The sequence below is a fragment of the Nymphalis io genome, chromosome 8 (genome assembly GCF_905147045.1).
Source record: "Nymphalis io chromosome 8, ilAglIoxx1.1, whole genome shotgun sequence".
NCBI lineage: Eukaryota > Metazoa > Arthropoda > Insecta > Lepidoptera > Nymphalidae > Nymphalis > Nymphalis io.
This window is the reverse complement of record NC_065895.1, coordinates 8496028-8520661: the sequence shown is the minus strand read 5'-3', so window position 1 is coordinate 8520661 and position 24634 is coordinate 8496028. Positions and strand designations below refer to the sequence as shown.

Below are 24634 nucleotides of genomic sequence, written 5' to 3'. Positions count from 1 at the left end.
CGTTGTAAAATCGTACCACACCGCATATTTTTGGTATCAAGCCGCAGATTGTTCCAAAGCCAGATTATTTAATCGCGCTTGCGTGTATTTACGCGTCATTATAATTGTATGTATAATTAGTATATTTAAAGGTCATTCATACACATTAGCGGCTGATAAACACCGAATTCTCTCTTTCATTTTGACTGTCTTCCATTTATACTTTTATTGTTACTGTCGGCATAGTTTACTTATCACAACCTTTATAAGTAAGACCGTAGTTTTTTAATTATAGCAATTTTATTAACAAGGTGCTTATGTTTTATATAACTTAAGAGTTTATGTTTTGCAATATTCAACTCAAGTCATACTTATTGAACGGTGTATTATTATTTATAACAAATTATATAATAGCTATACTTTTGGACTATTTATTTTTCTAAACTATTATAATATTACATGTTTTATATTCATATTTTATCTGTATTACGTGTTGTTTAGCTTGTATATTTTTGTATGCCTACTGTAATTCTAAGCACCGCCTACCCATACTCATTTTCATGTTTATAGAACTTTTATGATAATAACCTAGTAAAAAAATGGCTAATTGACCATAGAATCGTCTCGTACTACTAAATTAAATCTTTACTTCTAAGTATATTTCTCTTTTGAAATAAAACGTCGTGAGACAACAACCTTTAGACACATGTGTATCCACCAACCTGCGTTGAAACAGCGTGGTGTACTAAGCTCTATACCTTTATCTTAAGAGATTTTTTTTTTTAAATAAAAATGATTTGCAATCTTAAATAGCAAATTTAATGATATATTTACTAAAGAACTTAACTATTAAATTACTACTATTACTATTTTACTACATTATTATTTAAATGTGCAAATTATTTTATTGTTATTAATGAAATTGATACTTTGTAACAAAATATACTTCATATTCAGGTCTAAGCGGAATTCAAATTCACAAGGCAGCAAGCGCCTGAGCGACTTATTACCGCCAATAGCCCAGACAAGACAATGAACTTTAAGATCATCTGACAACATAATAACCGCAACAAAAAGCAACACGTGCTCGCATGATCCCGCTCATCAACGGTCTCTCGGCCTGATTTCGACGCCATTGATTGTTCTCAGCTAATATAGAAACTTCTCTATGACTTCTTAGAGTTATTTTGTTGCCAGTCTAACGGCTTTTTGTAACATTCAATTAGCAAACATTTAACTTTATTTATCAATTGATATTATAGCAATATTATTTGTACGAATAATAAAATTAAGCTGACATGGCTCAGTAGTTAGGACAGTTATTCTTAACCGTCATTATCGGATTCAAGCTGAGGCAAGCACCACTGAATTTTCGTGTGCTTAATTTGTGTTCATAATTCATCTCGTGCTCGATAGTGAAGGAAAACATCGTAAGAAAAGCATGATGTGTCGGATAAAAAATTGCCACATGTGTAATGCGTAAGCATTTGTGCCACGCTGCTCTAAACCTTTTGTAGAGAACTACAAAAAAATAGTGGAGGCTTTAGCCCAACAGTGGATTAATATAGGTCGATACTTTACTTTTTAACGAATATACTTTACAAGATACTGAGTAGCAACATTAATGTTTTGAGACGTTGCCATAGAAACCCAGTATCTACCGGTTCCGTACCTTCGAAGTTATACGTTCATTAAGTGCCCCAAGCTTATTTATTCCCCAACCGTCTATTGTTCGCTGTAGGGGAGATTAGGTAGCACTTTGTCTTTAGCTGAATTTGCACTTTTGCCGAGAATTTACTGGAGCTCCTCTTTATTAACGTCCGTACCAAGAAAATTGGACATCTAACAACACACGTACAAGTATTAATTTTGAAATATCTTTAAATGTATGACACCAAACTTTACACACATTAGTTACGCTGCGACAAGATATCACATTTCCAAGTAAAACACATTAAAAGACGGTTAAATATAATCATCATGCAGCGCAGGACAAAGAAAACAACCAAACGGCCAATTTTTACGCCTCATCCGACGACATCTCAGAGTGTATCTGTCACAAATATATGATTAACGCTTTATGCCGCTCACATTCCTCGTCGGCCGCCGCCCGTTACAAGTTCATCCCATTTAAATTTAGCGCGGCGCGTGCCGTACGCGGAACAAACGGGTAAGCGGGTTGCGGGGAACGGCTCTATGGGCGGTACTGGCTACCATCACTCAAGTGACGAAAATTGACGGAAAATGGGCGGACACCGCTTGCCCGCGACGTCATCAATTACCGCGTCCCGACGGACACCGTGCGCTCTCGGCACTACAGACGCATACCTAATATCCTTACCAAAGTCATTATTAGTGCGACACATTTAGCCATTCTCATCTTCATGCGAAATGTTTCTATAAATAGATAAAATGCGTTGCTAGACAAAGCATCATAATGAGCAAATAGTAGCTAGGCGCACGCTCGCTAGCAATCTTGCACAGCTCGAACAAGTATTATTGAGATGCAATCTAGGAGCTATCGATCGCCCCATAATTCGCTCTACAGCATTTGTGATGGCGCAACTACTCATCATATAAATCCAATGAGTTTGTTTCGAAGATACCTTATTAAATGGAAGCTAAGGAAAATCCTTTTAATTCTATATTAAATAACACGTACAAACATACTGACAATCGAAATGTAATTTAAAAATCCTTTTTTTATATGAGATACTCAAAGCATTATAGTAGGATATCATTACATGGATAAAAAATACATAGGTACATATTTCTTAAGCGTACGTGTCTTTAATTTAGATACACTTCATCGGCTACTATTTCTCTCGAGAACGACAAAATGCAGGAAGCCACAAGCAGTGCAAAAGCTCGACGATCGATTTTGAAAATTACCCATAATTAGCATGTATCTCACTCGTCCGGACTGTGCGTTTTAAACTGGGAACTCAACCACAGGCTACATGATATTCCAGTAGCGTTTACCGAGTAACGGCAGGCGACGGACACAAATTGCCAGAGGAGCTGCAAGTTGCCACTACGCAAATTGTAGTGCGTCGGCCCATCGATTGTTCGGACATCTCAGAGAGCTCTTCAAATGCCACTGCTAAGCTGCCCGCGTCCGGACTAATTGCACTTTCTTTTGTTACTTGCTTTTAGCTTACTAATAAATCGCTACAGCTACTGTTGCTCAAACAAACAATTTTATTTGCAATTTGGTTTGCTCGTCCATACCAGTATAGTACTATAGTTATTTATATTAACTGTAATTTCGTTCAAATTATCAAGTAATGAAAAGGAAAATTAAAGGTATATGATAATAAATATTCAATGAGACCGTTACTATCGTCCTTGATGCAGGCGCCTAGCGGTCGCTCATGGATAATTTGCATTGTAAGATAATGCATTTATATTGACTGCATTGGCAGTCACGTCTGAGACATTTGATCGTATAACAAGAGTGTATTTGAGGAGTGGGCCGGTAATACGACGTAATTGCGCAGGCATTATCGGGTGACCCCATATTTGCGGTCGAACGGTGCAAGTAGCCTGCGGCAAACCCAGCGGATCACTAGCACAGATAAGAAATTTGCTTGTATTTATCACGATGAATTTAATTTGTAAAATTTCGAACGTTTACAAGTTAAACAAAAACATTTATAGTCGACATTTTTTTTTAAATATTCCAACATTTTAGTAGTTTATCATAATATTAATATTATGATAAACTACTAAAACGTTGGAATATTTTTAACCTTAACCTTAAGGTTAAGATTGCATAAGTCAAATGAACTAAATTGAAATCGCCAAGAAATATAATAAAGCATGAAGGAAAAATATTGTACCATCTCTTCGTTGTATTGTTTATTATAATTTTACAAAGGAGATGGTCATTTTGTTTTAATTGGATTAATAGGTTGCATTTCAAAAGGACTTAAAGTGATATCGTGAAGAGCAGCCGACGCAGTACGAACGAAGCGAAGTCTTTGATGTCTCAATTAGTAACGGGAGCGGGTAATTGTAGCGAAAATTAATTCACGCTCGGTTGGACGAGGGAATGTGTGACGTCAACAAACAAATATACCTATTGGAACTCGAATGGGTTAAATATATTCCTAGTTTGCTAATCGGTTTCCTTGAGTAAAAGAAAAAAGTTGAAGCGGTAGTTAATCGAATCGGACGTGTCATCTGTTTCTTTTTCTTTAAACAATTACTAAAAATAAAACAATCTAAGCGAATTTGACATCTAATTAAATTTACGTCCTAAGTGTACTTACAATATGTATATTGGATAAGTGAATAGTTCAGCGACGACACGGCACAGAGGCTCCTTCACCCCCTCGGGTAAAGAAGACAGTTACATTTTTTGACCCGTTTACACAAGTTACGTGCCTGGCGAACGTTATCGCAGCCGTTGATTTATTTACTAAGGATGAGTTTACAGCAATCACCGATACGCGGAAGCGTTAGCGAGAATGCCTCAAACCCGGGCTTAACATCTTTATCCCGTGAAGATGCTTTTATTAATTTGAGAAAACGTAGATTACCGAATTCAGACATCGATATAAGCAGAGAACTTTCGGAATTTTGTAAAGACATAATGACATATTTTTCAGAAACCACTAATAAACAACACAATGACCTTGCAAACTTAATACGGGATGTGTTATCAGAAATTAAAACTGAAATAAAGTCCATTAAAATTGCTAATGAAGGTTAATTGCAAAAAAAAAACTAATACTCATATGCAGAACAAAATAAAAGCGCTTGAAACGGAATTAGAACAATTTAAAACACGCCATAACTTGTGTAAACATTACTTCGGAAAACAACCAGCCCATTCACCAATCGCTGTTTCTTGCTAATGAAACCACTATCTGGAATTCCAGACCGAACGGAACGGCAAAAAAATATTCTGATTGCAGGTATATTGGAATTAAATAACGATAACTCGGAACAAAGACGTAAACACTATGCAATCTGTATTGCCCGTACTCTCTAAAATTTTTGAAAATGTCATCTACAAACGATTGATCGATCACTTAGACAAATTAAAATTTTTATCTGAACGTCAATATGGTTTTCGTCAAAAATCTAGTACATTCGCATCCTCAACTATTGATTTAGTTACTAAAATTAATACAGAAATAGATAAAAAAAATATGTTTAGGAATATTCATTGATATAAAAAAAGCGTTCGACACAGTAAGCCACTTGTTTACTTCTTAGTAAACTAAAAGACATTGGGATAAATGGAGCAGCGTATAAATTATTGGAATCTTATCTTCACAATAGAACACAGGTTGTTAAAATAGGAAATTTCACAAGTAGTTCTCAAAACATTAGCTGCGGAATTTCTCAGGGCTCCATTTTGGGGCCATTATTATTCTTAAGCTATGTCAATAATTTTACCAAAATTGGATCAACCGGTCACCTTACCTTGTACGCCGATGATACATGTCTCTTTTACTTTGGTAGAAATACACATGAATTAGAAGACCAAGCAAACACTGATCTTATCAAATATAATAACTGGTTTCAATGTAATCTTCTTACAATTAATGCTCTAAAATCATCATATATAATATTTAGCGCAAAAAACAAAGTTATTTTAGATTATCCACCCTTAACAATAAACAATAACGTACTTAATAGATCGCATACAGAAAAATACCTAGGCTTACTTTTAGATGAAAAACTTAGTTTTCCAACTAAGTTTCTCATCTAAAAGTAAGCTTATGAGGTTTCCACCTCATATAGAGAATATTAAAAGTAAATTAATTTTATTGGCTGGTGTATTACGTAGAATGGCTCATTGTATCCCACATAAGATACGACTAATTATATATAACGCATTAGTGAAATCTAAACTAGATTATTTAATTGAAATTTGGGGCTGTGCCCTAAAAACTAACCGGGGTGCCCTAAAAATTATTCGGGGATATTCATACCGAAATATCGTTCACACAATGAATGTACACGCACAGCTTAAGGAACACAAACAAAATCAGACAGTCTAGACCCCGTACAAAATATGGCAAAAAAAAAACATTATTTTCGACGGAGTAACTTAATTCAATAATCTGCTGATATAAAAAATTGTTCGAGCACGTCTGCCTTTACATCAAAGTTAAAAAGTTTTATTTCTAAATATATTAACGATTAAAACAATACACTCGTATTTCAAAAAACACACACTTTACACACACACACGCTTATGCACACGCGACACACACACATCTACACGTAAACATATAAAATACTCACAAACACACACAACACCAAAAACATTATTAAGGAATAAAAATCTGTTTTTTTATAATTTATTTTTTGTTTCTTTTTGTTGTTAGTTTCTGGAATCTCCATTTCTTTTTCTGGCCATTGATTTGTACTGTATTTTGTTATAACATTACATTTTCTGTCAATTTATTTATTTAAGATTGTCTACCCTTTTTACTGTGTGAAATTTGTTAAATTACTCTTTTAAGTGAACTGTATGTTCTTTGAGTAATAATAAAGATCTTTAAACTGAATAAATTACAATTAAAAGCATTTTTTGACAAACATTTTGTACAAATTTTAATTTTGAGTATCTATAACTACTACATCAAATATACATACACAACAAATAATATATGGTAGCAGCAACAAAAGTGTGTTTAAATTTACAGCTCGTTTTATTGAATCTGGCTTAAACTTCAGATGCATGAGCCAGCAATACCATGTGTGTAATGATAATATACATTTATATATAAGTTCATATGTTAACCGAGATGGCCCAGTGGTAAGAACGCGTGAATGTTAACCGATGATCGTGGGTTCAAACCCGGGCAAGCACCACTGAATTTTTATGTGTTTAATTTGTGATTATTTTATTTTTGTATATTGTGATTATAATTCATCTCGTGCTTTACGGTGAAGGAAAACATCGTGAGGAAACCTGCATGTGTCTAATTTCACTGAAATTCTGCCACATGTGTATTCCACCAATCCGCATTGGAGCAGCGTGGTGGAATAAGCTCCAAACCTTCTCCTCAAAAAGAGGAGAGGAGGCCTTTAGCCCAGCAGTAGGACATTCACAGGCTGTTACGGTTAATCATTGAAATATAACAGAAAAAAATGTTTACGTCATTCGATGGAATCCTTAAAACAAATAAAATAGATAAAAGATATTTTGTTCCCCACCAACAAGCTATTTAACAAAGATAACATCGGCTCGAAGATCTCAAGCGTTGTGACTGGATGTTTTTTTTAAATATTTATTTCTTTTTCAACAGATTTGCGTAAATTCTTTTTCGAGTTTCGTTATTGAATTAGATATATCGATATTTTATGCCAACGTTACATTCCTATTACCAATTAAATAATAAAATAAATGCATGTATTTATAAAATTGTATGGCTGATTGAATACCTATATATACATATATATGTATGTGTTAGTATATCAAGCAAAATACTTTTATATTCGAAACTGAATTATATTTTATTATGGAATTTTTGTCAGGAAGTGACTTGGCATTAGGGCGTATAATATATTTCACACTTAGAGAAGAGCCTCAATAAAGTAATTCGGTTCATTACCTAATGCAGACCGGAAAGGGAATATTACTCGCTCATCATTACGACCGCAAGCTCCCCATTTCAAATTACATTTCACATGTTAAAAAAGCGAATGCAATTGAGACTGACAACGCAGAAGTGACCTAACTCACACGTTTAAAATAATCAATTTACTTAATAATTACATTATTGTTTTTTATTTACATATTAAAACGTATTATTTTATTTAAATATATTATTTTACATAAAATTATTTTTTAGCATTTATAATACTAATATTATAAAGAAATATTTTTTGTTTTGTCTCGATTCAAGTCAAAATGATTATTTCTGTTGATGAAACTTGCATATTATTTTAGATTCAAGTTTCGGGTTGAACAAGGGCTACATTTTCTGTTATTAAGCTGCATATTTTTGAGATGTAGCTGAATATGACAACGTAGTCAGAAAGGAAATTGTCTAGATTACCTAATGTGCACAGAAAAATCAATGACCTACCTATCTTTTATAGATAAATGACCGTTTTTATGTTTAAAAAATGGGAAAAATGAACAACTTTTGAATCACAAAATATTCATTTAACAAAATAAATAACATATTAATTTTAAATGTTTTATGTAGATAAATATTGCCTTTTGTTATCGAAATCAAAGATTATATTAATATACCGTGATACTTAAAAAATGCCTAAAAAACGTTGGGCGTGTTGTACGATACATTAACGCACTATGGGCGATAAATTGGCGAATGTTTATATCTCATCATTTTAGAAATATACAATAATAACATAAAAGGTAAGTTTTATTTTGTTTGTCTGGTTTCTGGTTTCCGGGTGAGTTGTACGCAGTATTATCAAAGTACGGGCAAATTAATCAATGAATAAACATTCATTATCATATCATATCTCATTGTTTATACCGGTATAAAATCCGTTTTAATCCGTGTGAAGTCGGAATGGCAGTTAGTATACCATAAAATATAAATGCGAAGGTGACTCAGACTGTAATGTTGATAGCTCGTTACGACTAAACCACTAAAACGATCGTAATTATATTTGACATATATATTGTTTTGAAAATGACAAAGGATAAACTTCGGGATTTATTTAAAATAAATAAGATACATTTAAAACAAGTGTTGTACTATTATACTAAAAATTTTTAGTACTTAGTACACTTTTGCACGGATTACAGTTTCAACTTTCAACATTTGCCGTATCTCTTTCTTCTTTATTCAGTAGATCGCATGGTTTTTTAAATAAAGATACTAAGTTGCTTGTGGTTGTGGTGTGATGAATGGAATGGGTCATTTGCAACAGCAATGGGGCTGTCGCATAGCATATGGCTGATTTGCCTCCATATGAACGAGGGTTCCAACATTGTAAGCGTATTGTTTACATTTCGAACTGTTTTTTTTTAGTTTAAATTCCTGAATATATATATACAGTTAAAAAAATAATTGATTATTTAAATAAAATATGTAATTTTATCGGTATTTGGAAAACGGTTATTAAAAATAATATATCTATGGTTCAATTGATAAGATTCAAGGTTAAATAATATTTCATCTCAATAAACCTTCTTTTACTTACATTTCTTGTTTTAGTGTTTATGTTACTAATATTATTAACGTGGAAGTCTATCTATAAAACACGCTTGGAATCATTTTGATGAAATGTATAAAACAGATAGATTATACCCTTACTTAACACAGCGGCATTAGGCTACTAGCAGCTGCTGCAGCACTTGACTCTCGCGACACATGACACCTCACAGTCCTCACACGCGAGCAATACCGCGGGCGGAAAGCTGTTTATATATTTATGGTGGACAAATATTATTTAACATAAGAACATGAAGTTCTTTTATGATTTTGAACAGACACAATCCTTGATTGAACCCTTGAATATATAATGCAGAAAACATACGATATTTTATTTTGAACTGGATTTACCTATACAATAATTAATATATTAATTTAATAAACGACTAACATAGCGTAGCAGTGATTAACGAATGTCTATTTCCTTCATACGAAATGCTTATAACGTTTGCATTAAAAAAAAAATTACATTATCTTATTAGAATTTATGCATTATCAATTTTTATTATGACTATTATAGTATACTAGTCGGTGTTTAAATAAATAACAGTAATTAAGTATCGCAATCTATAGTCCGTTACACATTTTATACCTTGTAAAAGTAGTTTAAAGTAATTACTAACCAATTAATTTTCTAACATATCGCGGAGAAGCTTATTTGAGGTGCTATTTGATTAGAAAATTTTAACTGCCTATTAATTAAATTTTCCACTTTTCCAAATGACCGAACTTCAACGATCTATTATTCACTATAAACTGAATTTTAAATATAACACGGTCTATAATCAGAAACTATAATTCAGGATAAATGGGGCAAAAGGACATAATGACAGAAGTCGATTTAATTACAAGCACTTACGAAGGAAAAGGTGTTCGTTTTCACGCGTAGCACGCGATAGCTTTGAAAATCTTACAACTTTAATTGCAATTCAATTTAATTAATAGCCACACTGCGTAAATATTTAAAGGGAAAACTGATACTCACCGTATGTAAAACACAAGGCAACATTAGTAACATATGATAATAGGAGCCGTCTTGACCATTTTTAGATTCGTAAAACTTTATTAATCAACGATATAGATAAGTGTTCGATAAATCATAAAATGTAGGTTATAATTAAAATCACGAAGCAGTAAGATTTGGGAAGCTAGTCTGTAATTAATTTCTCTGTTTCGTTAGATGAATCGCCGATGATTAGATGAGAGGGGAAGGATGCCGTGACCGCGTGGACGCAGATGTTTAACTTATAATTACCCATTCTCAAAATTAATGATCTTTTCACGACTCGAAAAAATTAAAATAATTACATAAAATTATGATTACTAAAAATGTTTTAAGTGTGCGGCATATGCTCAAAGCGTAGCGCTATTTGAATGCAAAATGATTTAATGGCCAAAGCAATATTGAACTATCTTGAATTATTATTTCCATATGTAAATACGATGAATTGTGAAGTTATTTTTTTTTAATTTTAAAAAACAAGATCTAGTAAATGTCCCATTGCAAAAGCAAGGTATGAGTAAAATATTTAAATATTCCACTAAAATAGGTCCTGGCTCATTATATATGTTAAATATAAAACAAGATGAATTATGTGCAATAACTAAATCTTCCAATAATTTCGACATTAATCTTAAACAACGTCCATAAATCAAGTGAATATGCTATAAAATTGTTTTTTCGCGCGTCCTTATGAAAGCGATTATACGAAAATTATAATAATTGTGCACGGCATAATTACGTGATGTTATGTAAGGCCATCGATATATAGCGGTCACTTTGAATTTATGTAAAATATCGTGCGATAATTTACATTTTATAACTCGCGGTCGGGATCGGCGCTATCTGTGTTTAGAATCAAGGCCTTATCTGGTCAAACACTTTAAAATCTGGTACTGACCAGGCACAAAACACGGATCACCTTTATATTAAAACAAATCTAGTACCTTATGTAATATGTGTTTCATTCGTTTGAATTGGATTAATTTGTTTATAGAAAATATAGATGTCTTTATCGAACCTTTTATTATTATTAACTAAAAATCTAATTGATATACAACAACTTGCAATAGAGATTTGATCTACCTATGTATGTATCCATACTAATAAAATGCAAGAGTGAGTTTGTTTTGTTTTTTTGTTACGTTTCCACGCCTTAACTACACAAACGATCGTCAAGAAATTTTGCACACACGTTATTACGAGTACAGAAAAGGACATAATGTACTTAATAACACGTAGAAAAACCGCGGCCGGAAACTAGTAGTCATATAATTTGAATGCAAAATGATTAAATATTTGTCACATTTGATTCTTGTAGTGACGTATTATTTATTATTTATTTCTTGTTCGTTGATTAAAATAACATTAAATAAAATATTTTTTTAATATTCTAAACATACTTTTATTGAACACTTCAACCTTTTTAAATATAGCAGGTAATACTTACAACTGCGTTTGCGTGATATACGATAACATATATATATGATAGCGTCAAATATTTTATCTTTTTTTCACAGTTAGCTGAGTTAATTTGGTTATATTTTTATTATAAATAGCTGAAAATGATCTATAGATCGTCAGGTAAATTTAAAAAAAAATACATCTTGAGATGTTCAGTATTTGTTGCATGATGCGCATGTGCACACAGACATAAATCGAGTAACTATTTTATTAATATAGACTATTAAATTACATTAAGTTTAAGCAACAGATAATGATACTATTATGGATAAGAAAATTAATTCGAAAACCACGAGCCCACAGATTATTCACATAACTGGTATATTATTACACAGTTATTTTAACTATTATACACTGACCGAATTGTTTTTTAACGCTATTTTCCGACATGCTCTTATCATTAGCCATGAATTCAGTCACGTTTATTCAAATCTCATGCAATCTTGGCATAGATCCCTGGATAACCAAAGTAAAATATTCCTAGTATGATAATGGTTAATTCTTGACATATTTTATGTAATGCGGGCCCGAGGCGAGTCAGCCGACACTATGTCTAATAAATTTATGGACCTTCGTTTTAATGTTGATCGGCGCTCGAAATTATAATCGTCGCGCTCGGGGCGCGGCGCGTGAGTCGACATCCCTGACGTTAGGGTTACCATTGACGATACAAGGAAAATATATATTCATCCGAGTGAGATAGGCAACTGGATATAAAATCGTGGACGATAAAAGGTAGCAACTAATGTTTTTCTTAAAGCAAATGGAGCTCTTAAGCCTTATAATATCATAAGTAAAGACAGTGGAATTATTTATAACAAAACTAAACACGCTTTCGTCTACACAATGCTTCATCTATATTTTCTCTTTGTGATGCTCTAAATCGATTTTGACTACAGCTGCCATGTTTATGAGAGATATGCTAATAGCACAGGACATATTTTAGTCCACAATTTTGTTCGCAAACACAAGTGCAATATCTATACTTCCACTCTCACTACCCGATGGGATAACGAATCCGACCCATACATTATAAGGCAGGGGATTGTTAGCACTGCCAACCGCCACATTCGGACTACAACTGAGACTTTATTTAATAGAAAAAAAAAACTCAGTATTTACAATCTTAAGCGACCAGCGATGGAGTTAAAAAATAAAACTCGTGTGGAATGTATTATACTCATAAAAAACATTTAATAAACATATTAATTATATATTATATAATAAATTTTGTTGATAAAAGTCGAACTACATATAAAATCTGCATTACGGAAACGATAACGCGACCAATGGAGTAGAAACATTCGGGGTGACAAGATTCATGTCGTGACAAGATTACAGGATGCAGATGAATGAACGAATAAAATGTCACATGATAAACTAAAAATAACAATATTACATAATAAATGATAAAGGTGATTACAAATTATACCTATAACCAAACTGTATATAGAAGTACAAAATAATTATTACTTAAATTATTGAATCCTGAACTTGCGAAATAAGAGTTATCTGATGAGGCCCTTTATTCTTCCATTCATAAAATAAAATAAAAATCCGAACTGCTCAGTAGATACAAGAATTTAAAGAAAAACCTTTTTGCGTCAAAATCGTCAAACATATTTATGAAAAATCATGATGGAATTTTACTTCAGCGATGCAAGTTCGATTGTCACGCAAAAGACACTATGGAAGTACCTATAATATAAATGCTACAAGTGACAATTGAGGACAAATTAGTTGAATCATTTCTTCATACAGTTGTGTATTCGAAACAATGTAAGTTCGGAGATATTATGAAGGGCAGCGAAACGCAAAGGTGTCGGAAACATAAGATTACACCGATAAGATGCTATCAGCACCAAGGAATATAACCGTTTTCAGATACCACCCAAGCTGAACTTCTTATTTAGCAGTACATTATTACCCACTGCTTAAGTGGAGGTCATTCTTTAATTTTGATTATTTTTTTATGATTGTAATCTTTTTTTATATTATATTGAAATTTATATGATGAATACATACAATTTAACGATTCCCCTATAAGAGTTTTGAATCCACATACATAAACACTTAGATTTACTTTACACACACACTAATCAATTTTAATTACCTACTCTAAAGTCAACAGAGAGATAATTCGACTTTTTTATAAGATAAAAATTAAAATGTTTACAATTGTAAGTTTATAGTGTCTGCAACTTTTAAATAAAATATATTCGTTTTTATTTTTCAACAAATTCAAGGTTCTTATCTTCAAGGTTTGATATACCTAATATAGTACGAATTTTTTTATACCAAATGTTAGATTAATATTTTTAATTGTAAAACAAATAATAACTAATACTTCGTATGGTTTTTACTTTAAATTTGGTTTAAAATGCCTTATGAGGTATTTTTTAATGATAGTTTAACGACAAATACATAAAACGTTTATTACAAAAATCAAGTCAAATGTCTAAAACGTCAACATTGCAAAAAATATGTGTTAAAGAAGTAACTAAAGTCATAAGTCAAAGTCTGCGATGTAATTCAAAACTTTCCATTATGTTCGAGAACGCCACGTGCGCCAACGCGTTGACATACACAAAAAGCGAACTGCTATTTTATGGAAATGCGTCCATTTACCCAGGGAAATAAATATGCCCAACGACAAAGCGACTTGTCCCGGAAATGATACACTCCAAAGGGTAGGGAACATCTTTTTTTATTCACTGTAACATTACTTTTTTTTGACAAAAATATATTCCCTAAAAGTTTGTTCTAACGTTTACTATAAAAACTTTTGGCTGGTAATAGATACCAAAAATTTCAGATATTGTTTACTTTGAATAATGTTAACATTATTTTAAAAAAATGGGTTAATTCGAATTAGGAATGAAGGTATCGACTTATGCATTCTTTTTTTTTTTAAATTTATACGAGACATATTATTTAATCAAAGTTAAAATATCTACTTAAAGATCAGAAATATCTAAATATATGCAATGACATAATTAGAAGAAAATGATTAAAAATAAAAATCTTAAGAAGCTGACTGACGAAATTGGATATGATAGGAATACATATGCTATTTAGATATTAATTAATTCATCATAATTAATTATTGCCGCTATTAATTAAATTAGGCACTGTACAATCAAAGGTACTTGTGTGCTATGAACTAATTGTATACCTACGTCCTTTGATAATCGTTCAATTAATTCAAGCAGTATAATAAACTTTAAATAATTTGGTAATACTTCTAAAATTATTTCAATGTATCAAAATTATGTTTGCAAATAGTTACATTTAGTTAATATACTAATACTCTTTAACGATAACTGATTGTCAGAACCAATGATCCGAAACAACATTCAGTTTGACTGCAAAGGCAACATCACCAGCAGATTTAAATGGACAACATAAAATAAATCTCGCATTCATTCAGACAGATACATCTGTTCCGGTCATGCGTTGAACCTGTTGGACAGGTCGTGTGAGAATAACTGTCCATCGCAAGCGTAGCGGCCCAGAAGCGAGACTTTATATTAAGCCGACATCGATCGGTATGATTATAACTTTACCTATTTATTGCATATTTATTGTGCACAGCCTAACTAGGGATCATATATCGTATTCGTTTTATATTGATAAAAGTCGTAACCACCAACACGCAGGGGAGCAGTGAAGACCTTATCAACTCCAAACCTTTTCAAATCAGCAGCTTTTATTATTGGCATGTTGTACTAAACTTGAGTTATTGTTTTGACTAATTTAATTGTTCATTTAAAATTAAATTAAATCTTTTTAATATTATGGATATTAAATGCCGTTTAATATAAAATTCTAGTCTTATACATTTTAAGATCAAACTCGCAGGGCAAAATTCATTGATTCGGTTTGATAGTTCCAAATAATAATAAATATGATGAATGAACGAAGCGCAGCGATGCGAGCGATTTATAGCGTACATATATATCTATCCACTGGACCGTTGGTGTATTTAATCGCTTCGCATATGACGTCAAAAGACCTGTTCCAAGTTGACATTACCAATGAATGCCTGCTCCTCCACCATTGGTCAGGATCCAAGATTGTATCTCCTTTGAACTGGGCTCGCGTATGTATTTCATTAGATGCTCACCATGGCTTATCTTTTGACCGTACTATAATGAAAATTTAATCAACAAAGGCCCTTATTATTATTTTGCTTGTAAATTAATTACTCGTATCGTGTTTTTTTTTATCATGAAGAGAATCCTTCTAATATTATACATGTGAAAGTTTGTATGTTTAGATGATACTCAATCACGCAAAAACGACAACGGATTTGGATGAAATTTTAGCTTATACACTTTTAATGCTCTAAAACCACTGCCATCGGCACAGATTGAAGAAGCTGCGGGTTCGTGATGTGCTCAGACGTGGGCGAAGCCACGGGCGGAAGCAAGTTATGTATACATATTTTTAAGATAATAATATAAGATCAAACGCTCGTTCTTCGAATTTAATACATTAGTCAATTCACTATCTGCATAACAATCTCATAATAAGTAAATTAATTGCCTGTTGGTGGCTATTGGAGATATAATTGCTACAACTGGTTCTGTGGCCACTTGAATGTTTCAAGTCGAATTTCTCATCTGCGATCTGTAAATTTAATACGTGTAAGTAGATATAGAGGAATTAAACTTGATAACCAAGCTAAATATATTATTTTGTTTGGTTAACTAGAGTTTTAGCAACCGATGTATGTAAATAAATTCATCTTTTCCCAGTATGTTGTTCCGAAGTTATTTATCGTATTGTGAAATAAAAGAAGTCGCTACCTTCTTCTAAGAGACCAGTGAGTCAGAGGTTATGTGCATAATAAATATGCCGAATATACTTATTTTACATTAGTGTCAATGTTTTTTACTCAAAAGATACACAATCATTAAATTATAATTAATAATTCTTCAAGTAACAAAACTAAATTATAAGATAGTAGTTTAGTTTTTTACTTTTGATTTATTACATTTAATGATCAAGAAAATCGACAATAACTTCAATTTATAAATAAAAATTGTAATTTATGGAGGAGGACACATTATGTAAAATAAATTCCATTGCTTTACATTTTCTCACGTACCCAACTTTTATAATTACTAATAATGTATTTCAATAAATTTTAGTATTCATTACATCTGTTTCAGAACAAATACTCAAAAGTTATGAAGAGAAACTATCATATAGACTGTAGAAGCGACCCACTGCTGGGCTGACCCTATAATATGAAGAATGTATTTTCAGAAGGCAATAGAAGAAAGAAAATATTCCTATCAAAAACATTAAGTTAATATATCATACATTATAAGTTAATATACCAATAACAACTTAAACGGTAGCAAACTTTTGACGTCAACTTCAATGACTTGCATACCGACTAGATCTAAAATACTAGATATAAAACATGCGCACGCACTCACCGTTTACGCTATTAATGCAAAATAACAGCAATTTAGGCGACGCAGACGTTTGGCGTGTTCAGCGTTCAACCGCCGGCCTCTGGAAAGGCGACGGAAGCCTGTCACAGGCGCAATTACAGTACCGAGAATCGGCATTAGTTCGAGCTGAACTATTTATGTAAAATAAGAGCAACCTCACGTACGGGGAAACGGCGATTGCACGCATCGCTCATTAAGCACTTTAGAGCAATTTGTGGAGAAAAAGTCGGACGAGACGAGGCACAACATCGCGTGGTCAATTAAAATGTAGCGCGACTGCCGGCAAGTGGCCAAATCAACGGTATTCCATACGTGGCGAGTGGTAGCTTGCCTTACTTCAATTGCTCGTATCCTGCTATCTAAATAATTGTAGAAGGATATCGATCCGTCGCTACTGTCAATAACTACCATGTCGCTATCCTAGGCAGCATCTTATTAGCGGAAGACATATTCAACTTTTCTAGAATTATATAAATTTTCAAACCGTACTTCAAGCGCTATTTACTTCAAGAGTGATCGGTCTTATTATAACTTTTCCAATATTTTTTATTAATTTATTACATCTGCTTAAATTATTCCATACTTAAAATTGATTATTACTTCACTCAAAAGATTTGTAATATTATAGTAAATAATAATGCTCATTTTATATTTGTAAGTAGTCAATGTGCAACTTCATTTTATTTAAATTGGAACACTCTACGAAAAAGCTATATCCATCCTGCCTATTGTTTAAAAGCCAGTCATTCTGGTAGCTGCCATTACTAAACAAATATTCCTCTATTCCATTACACCTGAAGCACGGAGAACATCGTGACTTGTAAAATGCTAGCGAGACCTGCGCCTACGCATCTCGTGGTCACCGATCCATTCCAAAGAAACATGTTTCGAAACTTGAAAACAGTAAAGTTGTAAAACGGCGTTAAACATAGCAACTATATATGTTATTTGCGTGGTTGTAGTAATTTACTTGTTGTTATAAAATATTTAAAATCTTTCTAACATTCTTCATATTATTCCAAAATAAATATTGACTAAGCTATACTTTCAAATAAATATAAAAATACAAAAAGATTTATATTTTGAGAAAACTAGTCATTAACACATAAATCTAGTTATAAGAAAAATGTGTAGTCAATTTTTTTTAAATGGACTTTTACTATATACCTAATAGTCTATTTTAAAACGAACCTCATACACAGATTTATATTTTTTATAGTCATTGGTCAGCGTACATTAGTCTGTTTCAACATGATCTAATTGTGCCGTCCGACACACATCAATCACTTACGACGTAACAACGAAAACACTGTTAGTTTTGCCGCCGAATTATTAATTACATTCTCACAAAAAACTCACACACGATGCCGAAACGCATAAATTTCTTCCTTTTTCACCGCACAAAGGAGCCGAGCGCTCTACAATACAACACTAAACAGATTAGCCGCGCCCGACACGGCCGTCGCCGCATAATTTTTGGCGCCAGTAGTCCTGCCTCTAGATTAAACTAATATGAAAAGGAAATTGAGTAGAAAATGGATGAAGGTTCTATGTGTCATTAAGGATTGGTTACGGACCTCGAACGCCGATCCAACCTTTATTTATTTGACTACGCTTAATTGAATTAGCATTTCGGTAGTTTTTACGAGCTGCTAGTAATGTTCGGAACAAACTTTAATAGGCAATTTTTAGATAATAACAATAACATATACGTCACAATTATTACTTTAAGTGTCAATAAATGTCAGTTTTAAGTTTTTTATCTATTTACCTGATTCCACAAGAAATGTGAGAATGGTAATAAAATAAATATCTTGTAAGTGGAATAATTACAGGATAATTTCAAAGACTTCGAATTCGAAGTCAAAAATGTTTAGAAAATCGGAGTTTTTCATACATATGTTTTTATTATAATAAATACAATAGTAAAAAAATTTGGTACATGTATAATAACAATAATAATGACTATTTAAAAGAAAAGGACACTACAAATAGTTCCAATAAAATGTTTCAGCACGATGACTCCGTCGGGGCCACTCGACCCGGGAGGGCCTATGAATAGTAATAGAGGTTAGGGCTCGAGGGACCGGCCTGTGCCGCTTATGGTGCGTGCTAAATCGACAATGCCCTAAAGCTCGCTGCAACTAATAAACCGTTTTATGAACTCACCCATTTTAACCGTGATTTGATCTCAATATTAAAGTCTATAAACCATGAAATCACGGCGCTAAGAGCGGTTTATTTCAATGTTATTAATGGTGATAACATTACATTTACTGCAGGGAACAACATTCTAATCCGTTAGTACCTATGTGGTTTAGGTCGCGGGCTCAACATAGACATTATGTCTGAGACATGATAATTTTTTAAATTAACAATCAATGCTTATTATTTAAGGTACTAAAATTACGTACAACATTTTGACAGATAAGATAATAGAATTGAGTAAGGAGGTGATTTTGGTGTTGGTCGTTGAAGGTTTTAGATGTATAGGGGGCGTTTGACAGCGCGCTGAACTCACATTCATGAGCAGGTCCGGAGAGGAAGAGCCCTTGCCGCTCATGGCGCTGGAGATGGCGCATGTCACTCACTCACAGCACTCGCGAGGCGCGGCGCAGGCGGCGCGGGCGGTCTGCGTGCGCCGAGCGACCGCGACTGCCGCACACCGGCCCCCACCGCACCACGAGCCCCCACCGCTACCGGCTGCCTCATTTCTCACTATAATTTGCGTGCTGCTCGTTTTTTACCATCATTACTCCCTCGTTTTGTTTTACGTATTATCGAGTGCATCCCGCTCGCACCGGCCGCCATGCGCGCTGAGCGCCGCCCAGATAATAGCCGCGTGCAATTACGCCTTGGCCGCGCGCTGCCGTCGCGAACCTGCTCTGATCCTAGCGACTACGATACCTAGCGACATCTCGTGACGAGAAGCCATAACATAATCCCATAAAAAAGATCTAAAAATAATTTAATAAACTATATTTGAATAACAAACTTTAATAATATTTATTTATTAATAAGATTATATAATAGTCACCATTAGTGACTACTTACTAAATACTAATGGTAAGTGTGCGAAGATATTATTTTATTATACTGTCATGAAATTAAATATCCTAAATTAATAAAATTCAAGTGACATCTCCTCATTCTATACTCCCAATAATTAAGAGTAAGCTATTATTAACATATCAGAAATATTTACAATAAATACTATAGATATATATGTACGCCGTCTACGGTTCAACGTAGCAATGTGTAGCTGATTCGTAGAACAATAAGGTTGCTCTTAATTACATAAAACATTCAAAATTACCAATATTTAAAACAAAACTAAATAAAAAGACAATCCATCTTTATTTAAAAATTAAGAAAGTTGACTGACGGTTAGGTCAATCCTTCTTGGATTGCTCGCATTAAATGTTACATGTATGTATACTTATTTTAAAACATTGTTTATGCGATCAATTCTTATTAGAATGAATATTTCAGGCAACGGGAAACTTTATGAGCAGATAATTATTATAATATTGATATTATTATTATCGTTAAAAATACTCAAATATAGTCTACAGTAATAATATAATCATTAAGACATAATTATTAAAAAAAATAAATAGCATACATATATGTATAAATTAAAAAAAAGTGTTGTTTTTCAAAATGAAAAGAGTTTCGCAAGAGAAATATTAAACGGTATTTTAAGTGTAAGTGGTGAATGGCTTTGCATTTAATTCAATCTAAAAATAAATTAACTTTATAAAAAAAAATAACGTAGTTCAAATAGTTTTACTCTATATTGAAGTACTATGTAAGAAACATTTGTAATTATATAAAGTGCTTTTTGTACACCTATAGTTTTTATTTTTTCTAATTCTACTTTTACTATTTATAAAATATTATGCTTATTACTTTTTTATGTTAAAATCAAGTACGCAATATAGCGCTTAATAACTGAAAAGAATATAAAGTGTTTCTCGTTTCTCGCAAAATTATTTCATAAAATCTACTAAATAAAATATATGTATAATTAGTAGGGAATATAGAAAAGACATATTTATATAGTAGAAATATTTTATTTAAAAAAATAAAAAATATACACCAAACTAAGAAGGCACATCACATTCCAATTTACATGGTAACTTAAGACTTATAATTTAATAACTGTCTGTTATGATAACTTATTTGACATCGTCTTATAACTAAAATGGCATTCATTTAGTTCATTCACTACATGCAAAAGTTTAAGGCACATATACACAGACTGCTTCAAATGTTTACTGTCCGATAGCTACTGGAGGTTGTAAATTATAATGTCCTTGAAAAACTGCATAGTTATCCTTCGAAGAGCACTGATACGCTGCAAGTGGAGTAGTATATTGTTGATAAAAACGTGGATCTCTCGCTGGTCGAGCATAGAGAGCATCCTGACGTACTTCCTGACACCAACCACTTCCATACATGACACTACCACTTCCAAATACCCCACTGCTGTTGTAACTGGTTGGAGAATTGTGCATCACGTGAGGGGCCACTGTGGCGTAGTTTAGCATTTGTTTCGGTGCCGCGTGCGTAACTGGCACAGTCCCATAATTAGAACTTCCGATTGACACAGGAGGTGCAGGCGCCAATGCTATCTGATTTGCCACCTGTGGCTGCTCACTTTTATCTTCACTTGGTTTTGGAGTGTCAACTTTTTCTTCGTCTTTCGTTTTCTTAGATTTTCTTGACAGATTTGCATGAGTCTTCACATGTTTGGCAAGGTGGTCGGAACGCATGAATCGCTTTGTACATAGTTGACAAGCAAATCGCTTTTCACCAGTATGGGTACGTAAGTGTCGTTGTAATTCATCCGAGCGAGTAAAACGTTTACCGCAAAAAAGCCAATTACATACAAAAGGGCGTTCGCCAGTATGCCAGCGAAGGTGAGCTTTTAGGTGTGACGTTTTTCCATATACCTTTCCACAGCCGGGAACATGGCAAACGTGTTCTCGCTTCGCACCGTCTTTGCCGTAATTAGGTCCAAAACCAGCCGCTTCGGTCAGACAGTTGGGGCAACGACATTTCGCACATCTGCGTTGGAGTTCTCGAGCGTCTTCTGTTGTAGTACTCGGTGGCCAATACGCAGGGTATTGTGGATAGGGTGGGAACTCTCGCCATGTGTTACCGCACCAAGTACCCGACGAGGCACTGCTGCAGGACGATAGATCTGAAGCTGGTGACAGCGCGTCACTTCGCCCATATCCACACCCGTAACCACTCATTACGTTCATCATCTGTAACAACAAAAAAAATAAATCACTTTTACTTTCACTTTAGTTTATTTGATACAAATGACTTTATTTGCGTGTGTTGTTTTATATTTATTTTTAAAGATTAAATTAATTGTTTCAATAACAATTATTAACGTTAAAGTGTCAAATAATAGCAGAGGGCGTAGGCGGGCGGACGGACCTGTTGTGCGGGCGGATCTACGTATTGCATTTCCGGGGACGGTGGTGACAACGTAGCGCAAAGAACCTTCAACTGGATAATTACAGGGCGGCACACCGCTCGCGCCGAGACGTTTTTAATAACTGGCTTGGGATAAACGTAACGAGCGGTTGTCACCTCGCCCCGAGCCCCCCGCCCCGGCCTGGTACCGGCGCACGCGCACCCCGGCCCCAGCCTCCGCGTCCCTCGGCGCAGCCTCTGCCACACCCCTCCCCGCCCGTGAGTTATGAGTTTATAAGATTTCATAGCGTCTTGTAATAGGAAAAACTAATAAGCATTACCTTTATGTGCGACGACCCGCCCCGTATGGACGTAATGCCAATATTATGTGCTTTCGTCTTATTTGAAAGGCAATTTAGAGATGAAATGTGCATATATGATCGCAATGAAAATTGTTTGTAAGGATATCTTAGTAACTTTTTGTCTATAAATTTATTGAATTAAGTTAATTGAATCAATCGAAATTATTCATTCAAATAGCTTAGCTTTCAACTATAACTAGAAGTTGTTTAGAACTTTATGTTTTGTAATTACAAAGAACTATCTCTTAGTTAACGCCTTCTTTTTTCTTAGTCGAAATAATTAAAGAAACATTTCCCACGCTTGGTTAAACAGATCTCAAACCAATACTCACACAACCAACTCAAAAGTCTGAATAGTTATTATTTTTCGGGTTGTATCTCAGACGCTTAATGTTTTTAATTTTTTCTCTATTTCGGTCGGCAGTTCGCGGCAGACGCATGATTTATGCATATTCGAGCGAAGCCAAACCTTTAATTACACGTTGTTAAAATATAGCAGTTTGTTAAATCGTTTGCTTTGCTTTTGTTTTAAAGATCACCGCTCTCTTATAGATCTAAATTTTCTTTTCTTCGAGTGACCTTAGCATGCTTTTTATTTAATGTCCGAAATGGACTGCTTATGTTTTATTTTACAAAAGGATACGACGTATGTTCCGGCTACTTTTTTCTTTATGTAAAACATACTTTTGAATACTAGGTATAAATCAAATATTAATATTTAAAAAATAACCTCGTTATTTTATTTAAAAAATTACGTATCTGTATAACATCCTTTATTATATACCTAAACCACAAATTAATTAAATAACTAAAGAAAAGATAGACCCTATAGGTGCCTACTCTTAACAATGTAGGTTTACACGTTCAATAAACCTGTAAACTTTTTAGTTTTATTATCTTTAGACACCAATTAATAACGATCCATTACATTTTCCCAGAAGCAAGTGGCTACTGTTAAGTTGAATGTTCAAAACTTTACACCCTATGGTTACAATGCAATAACCTGTCGACATGTTTACGACTGTATAGAACAATAGTTCGCCGATTTACGCTCAATACGCATCAAAGCGCTGCAGTATTGCCTAAATAACGTCACTGAAGTTCATTCAATACTTTAAAGCGCTTTAAGTGTATATTTTTAAGAACTATGACAAAACGTCTGGCATGCTACTGTCCTGCTCCGCGGCAGTTCGTCAAACACAAAAGCCCCTTAGAGCGGACAATAGTAACTACTAATGCGCGATGATCGTTCTCCTCACGCCATAAATCTTGACGGCTACTGTGTTTTTGTCAACGGCAAAGGGACTCAAAAGATGCGAATAGTGGACAAGACAAGACAGCTATGATTGTCTAATTTCAATAGATGCATAGAATAAAATATACAATTATACAAAGTAACTTGTGAAACATAGTAGGCTAATCATTACAGCGTGTGCATATTTATAAAAAAATATATCTATTAAATATTAATAATACGTACCTAAGTAGATATATTTTTGCTAAAATATTCTTGCTAAAATAGGTACCTGTTTGTATTTAGATTTTAGAAGTACCTTAATTTATAGGGCATACACAAGACCCTACCGCCAAATACCTAAGTTGAAATGAGAATGCTCTGCATTGCTTATTTTACGTAAAAATTATAGCTTCTAGGAAGCTGTTTGAGAATTTTTTAAGCTGCTCGTCGTTTAACGTTCGTTTAAGTTAAAATAAATAACAAATGTATGTGATGTTATCTACTAGGAAATATGACTATTACCTTAAGAA

At 33.5% G+C, this 24634-nt stretch overlaps 2 protein-coding genes across 3 annotated transcripts in view; both read right to left on the bottom strand.

Annotated features, from left to right (window-relative positions):
* The window catches only part of LOC126770034 (transcription factor Sp9), an 80930-nt gene extending 61208 nt beyond the window's left edge, over positions 1-19722 (bottom strand). Inside the window, exon 1 of one of the 2 annotated variants that reach the window (XM_050489168.1) lies at positions 19594-19722. In XM_050489168.1, coding sequence (XP_050345125.1) covers positions 19594-19635 — 42 coding nt within the window. In that variant the 5' untranslated portion in view covers positions 19636-19722. The remainder of the gene's footprint in view (positions 1-19593) is intronic. The other variant, XM_050489171.1, reaches the window with a different exon arrangement.
* A 1474-nt stretch (positions 19723-21196) lies between these two features.
* Positions 21197-22622, bottom strand: LOC126770046 (transcription factor btd-like). Its single transcript, XM_050489185.1, has 2 exons — positions 22527-22622; positions 21197-22348 (listed from the first exon to the last, which is right to left on the bottom strand). The coding sequence occupies exons 1-2, from the start codon at positions 22554-22556 to the stop codon at positions 21350-21352; spliced, it is 1029 nt and encodes a 342-aa protein (XP_050345142.1). The 5' UTR covers positions 22557-22622; the 3' UTR covers positions 21197-21349.
* Between the last annotated feature and the right edge of the window lie 2012 nt (positions 22623-24634).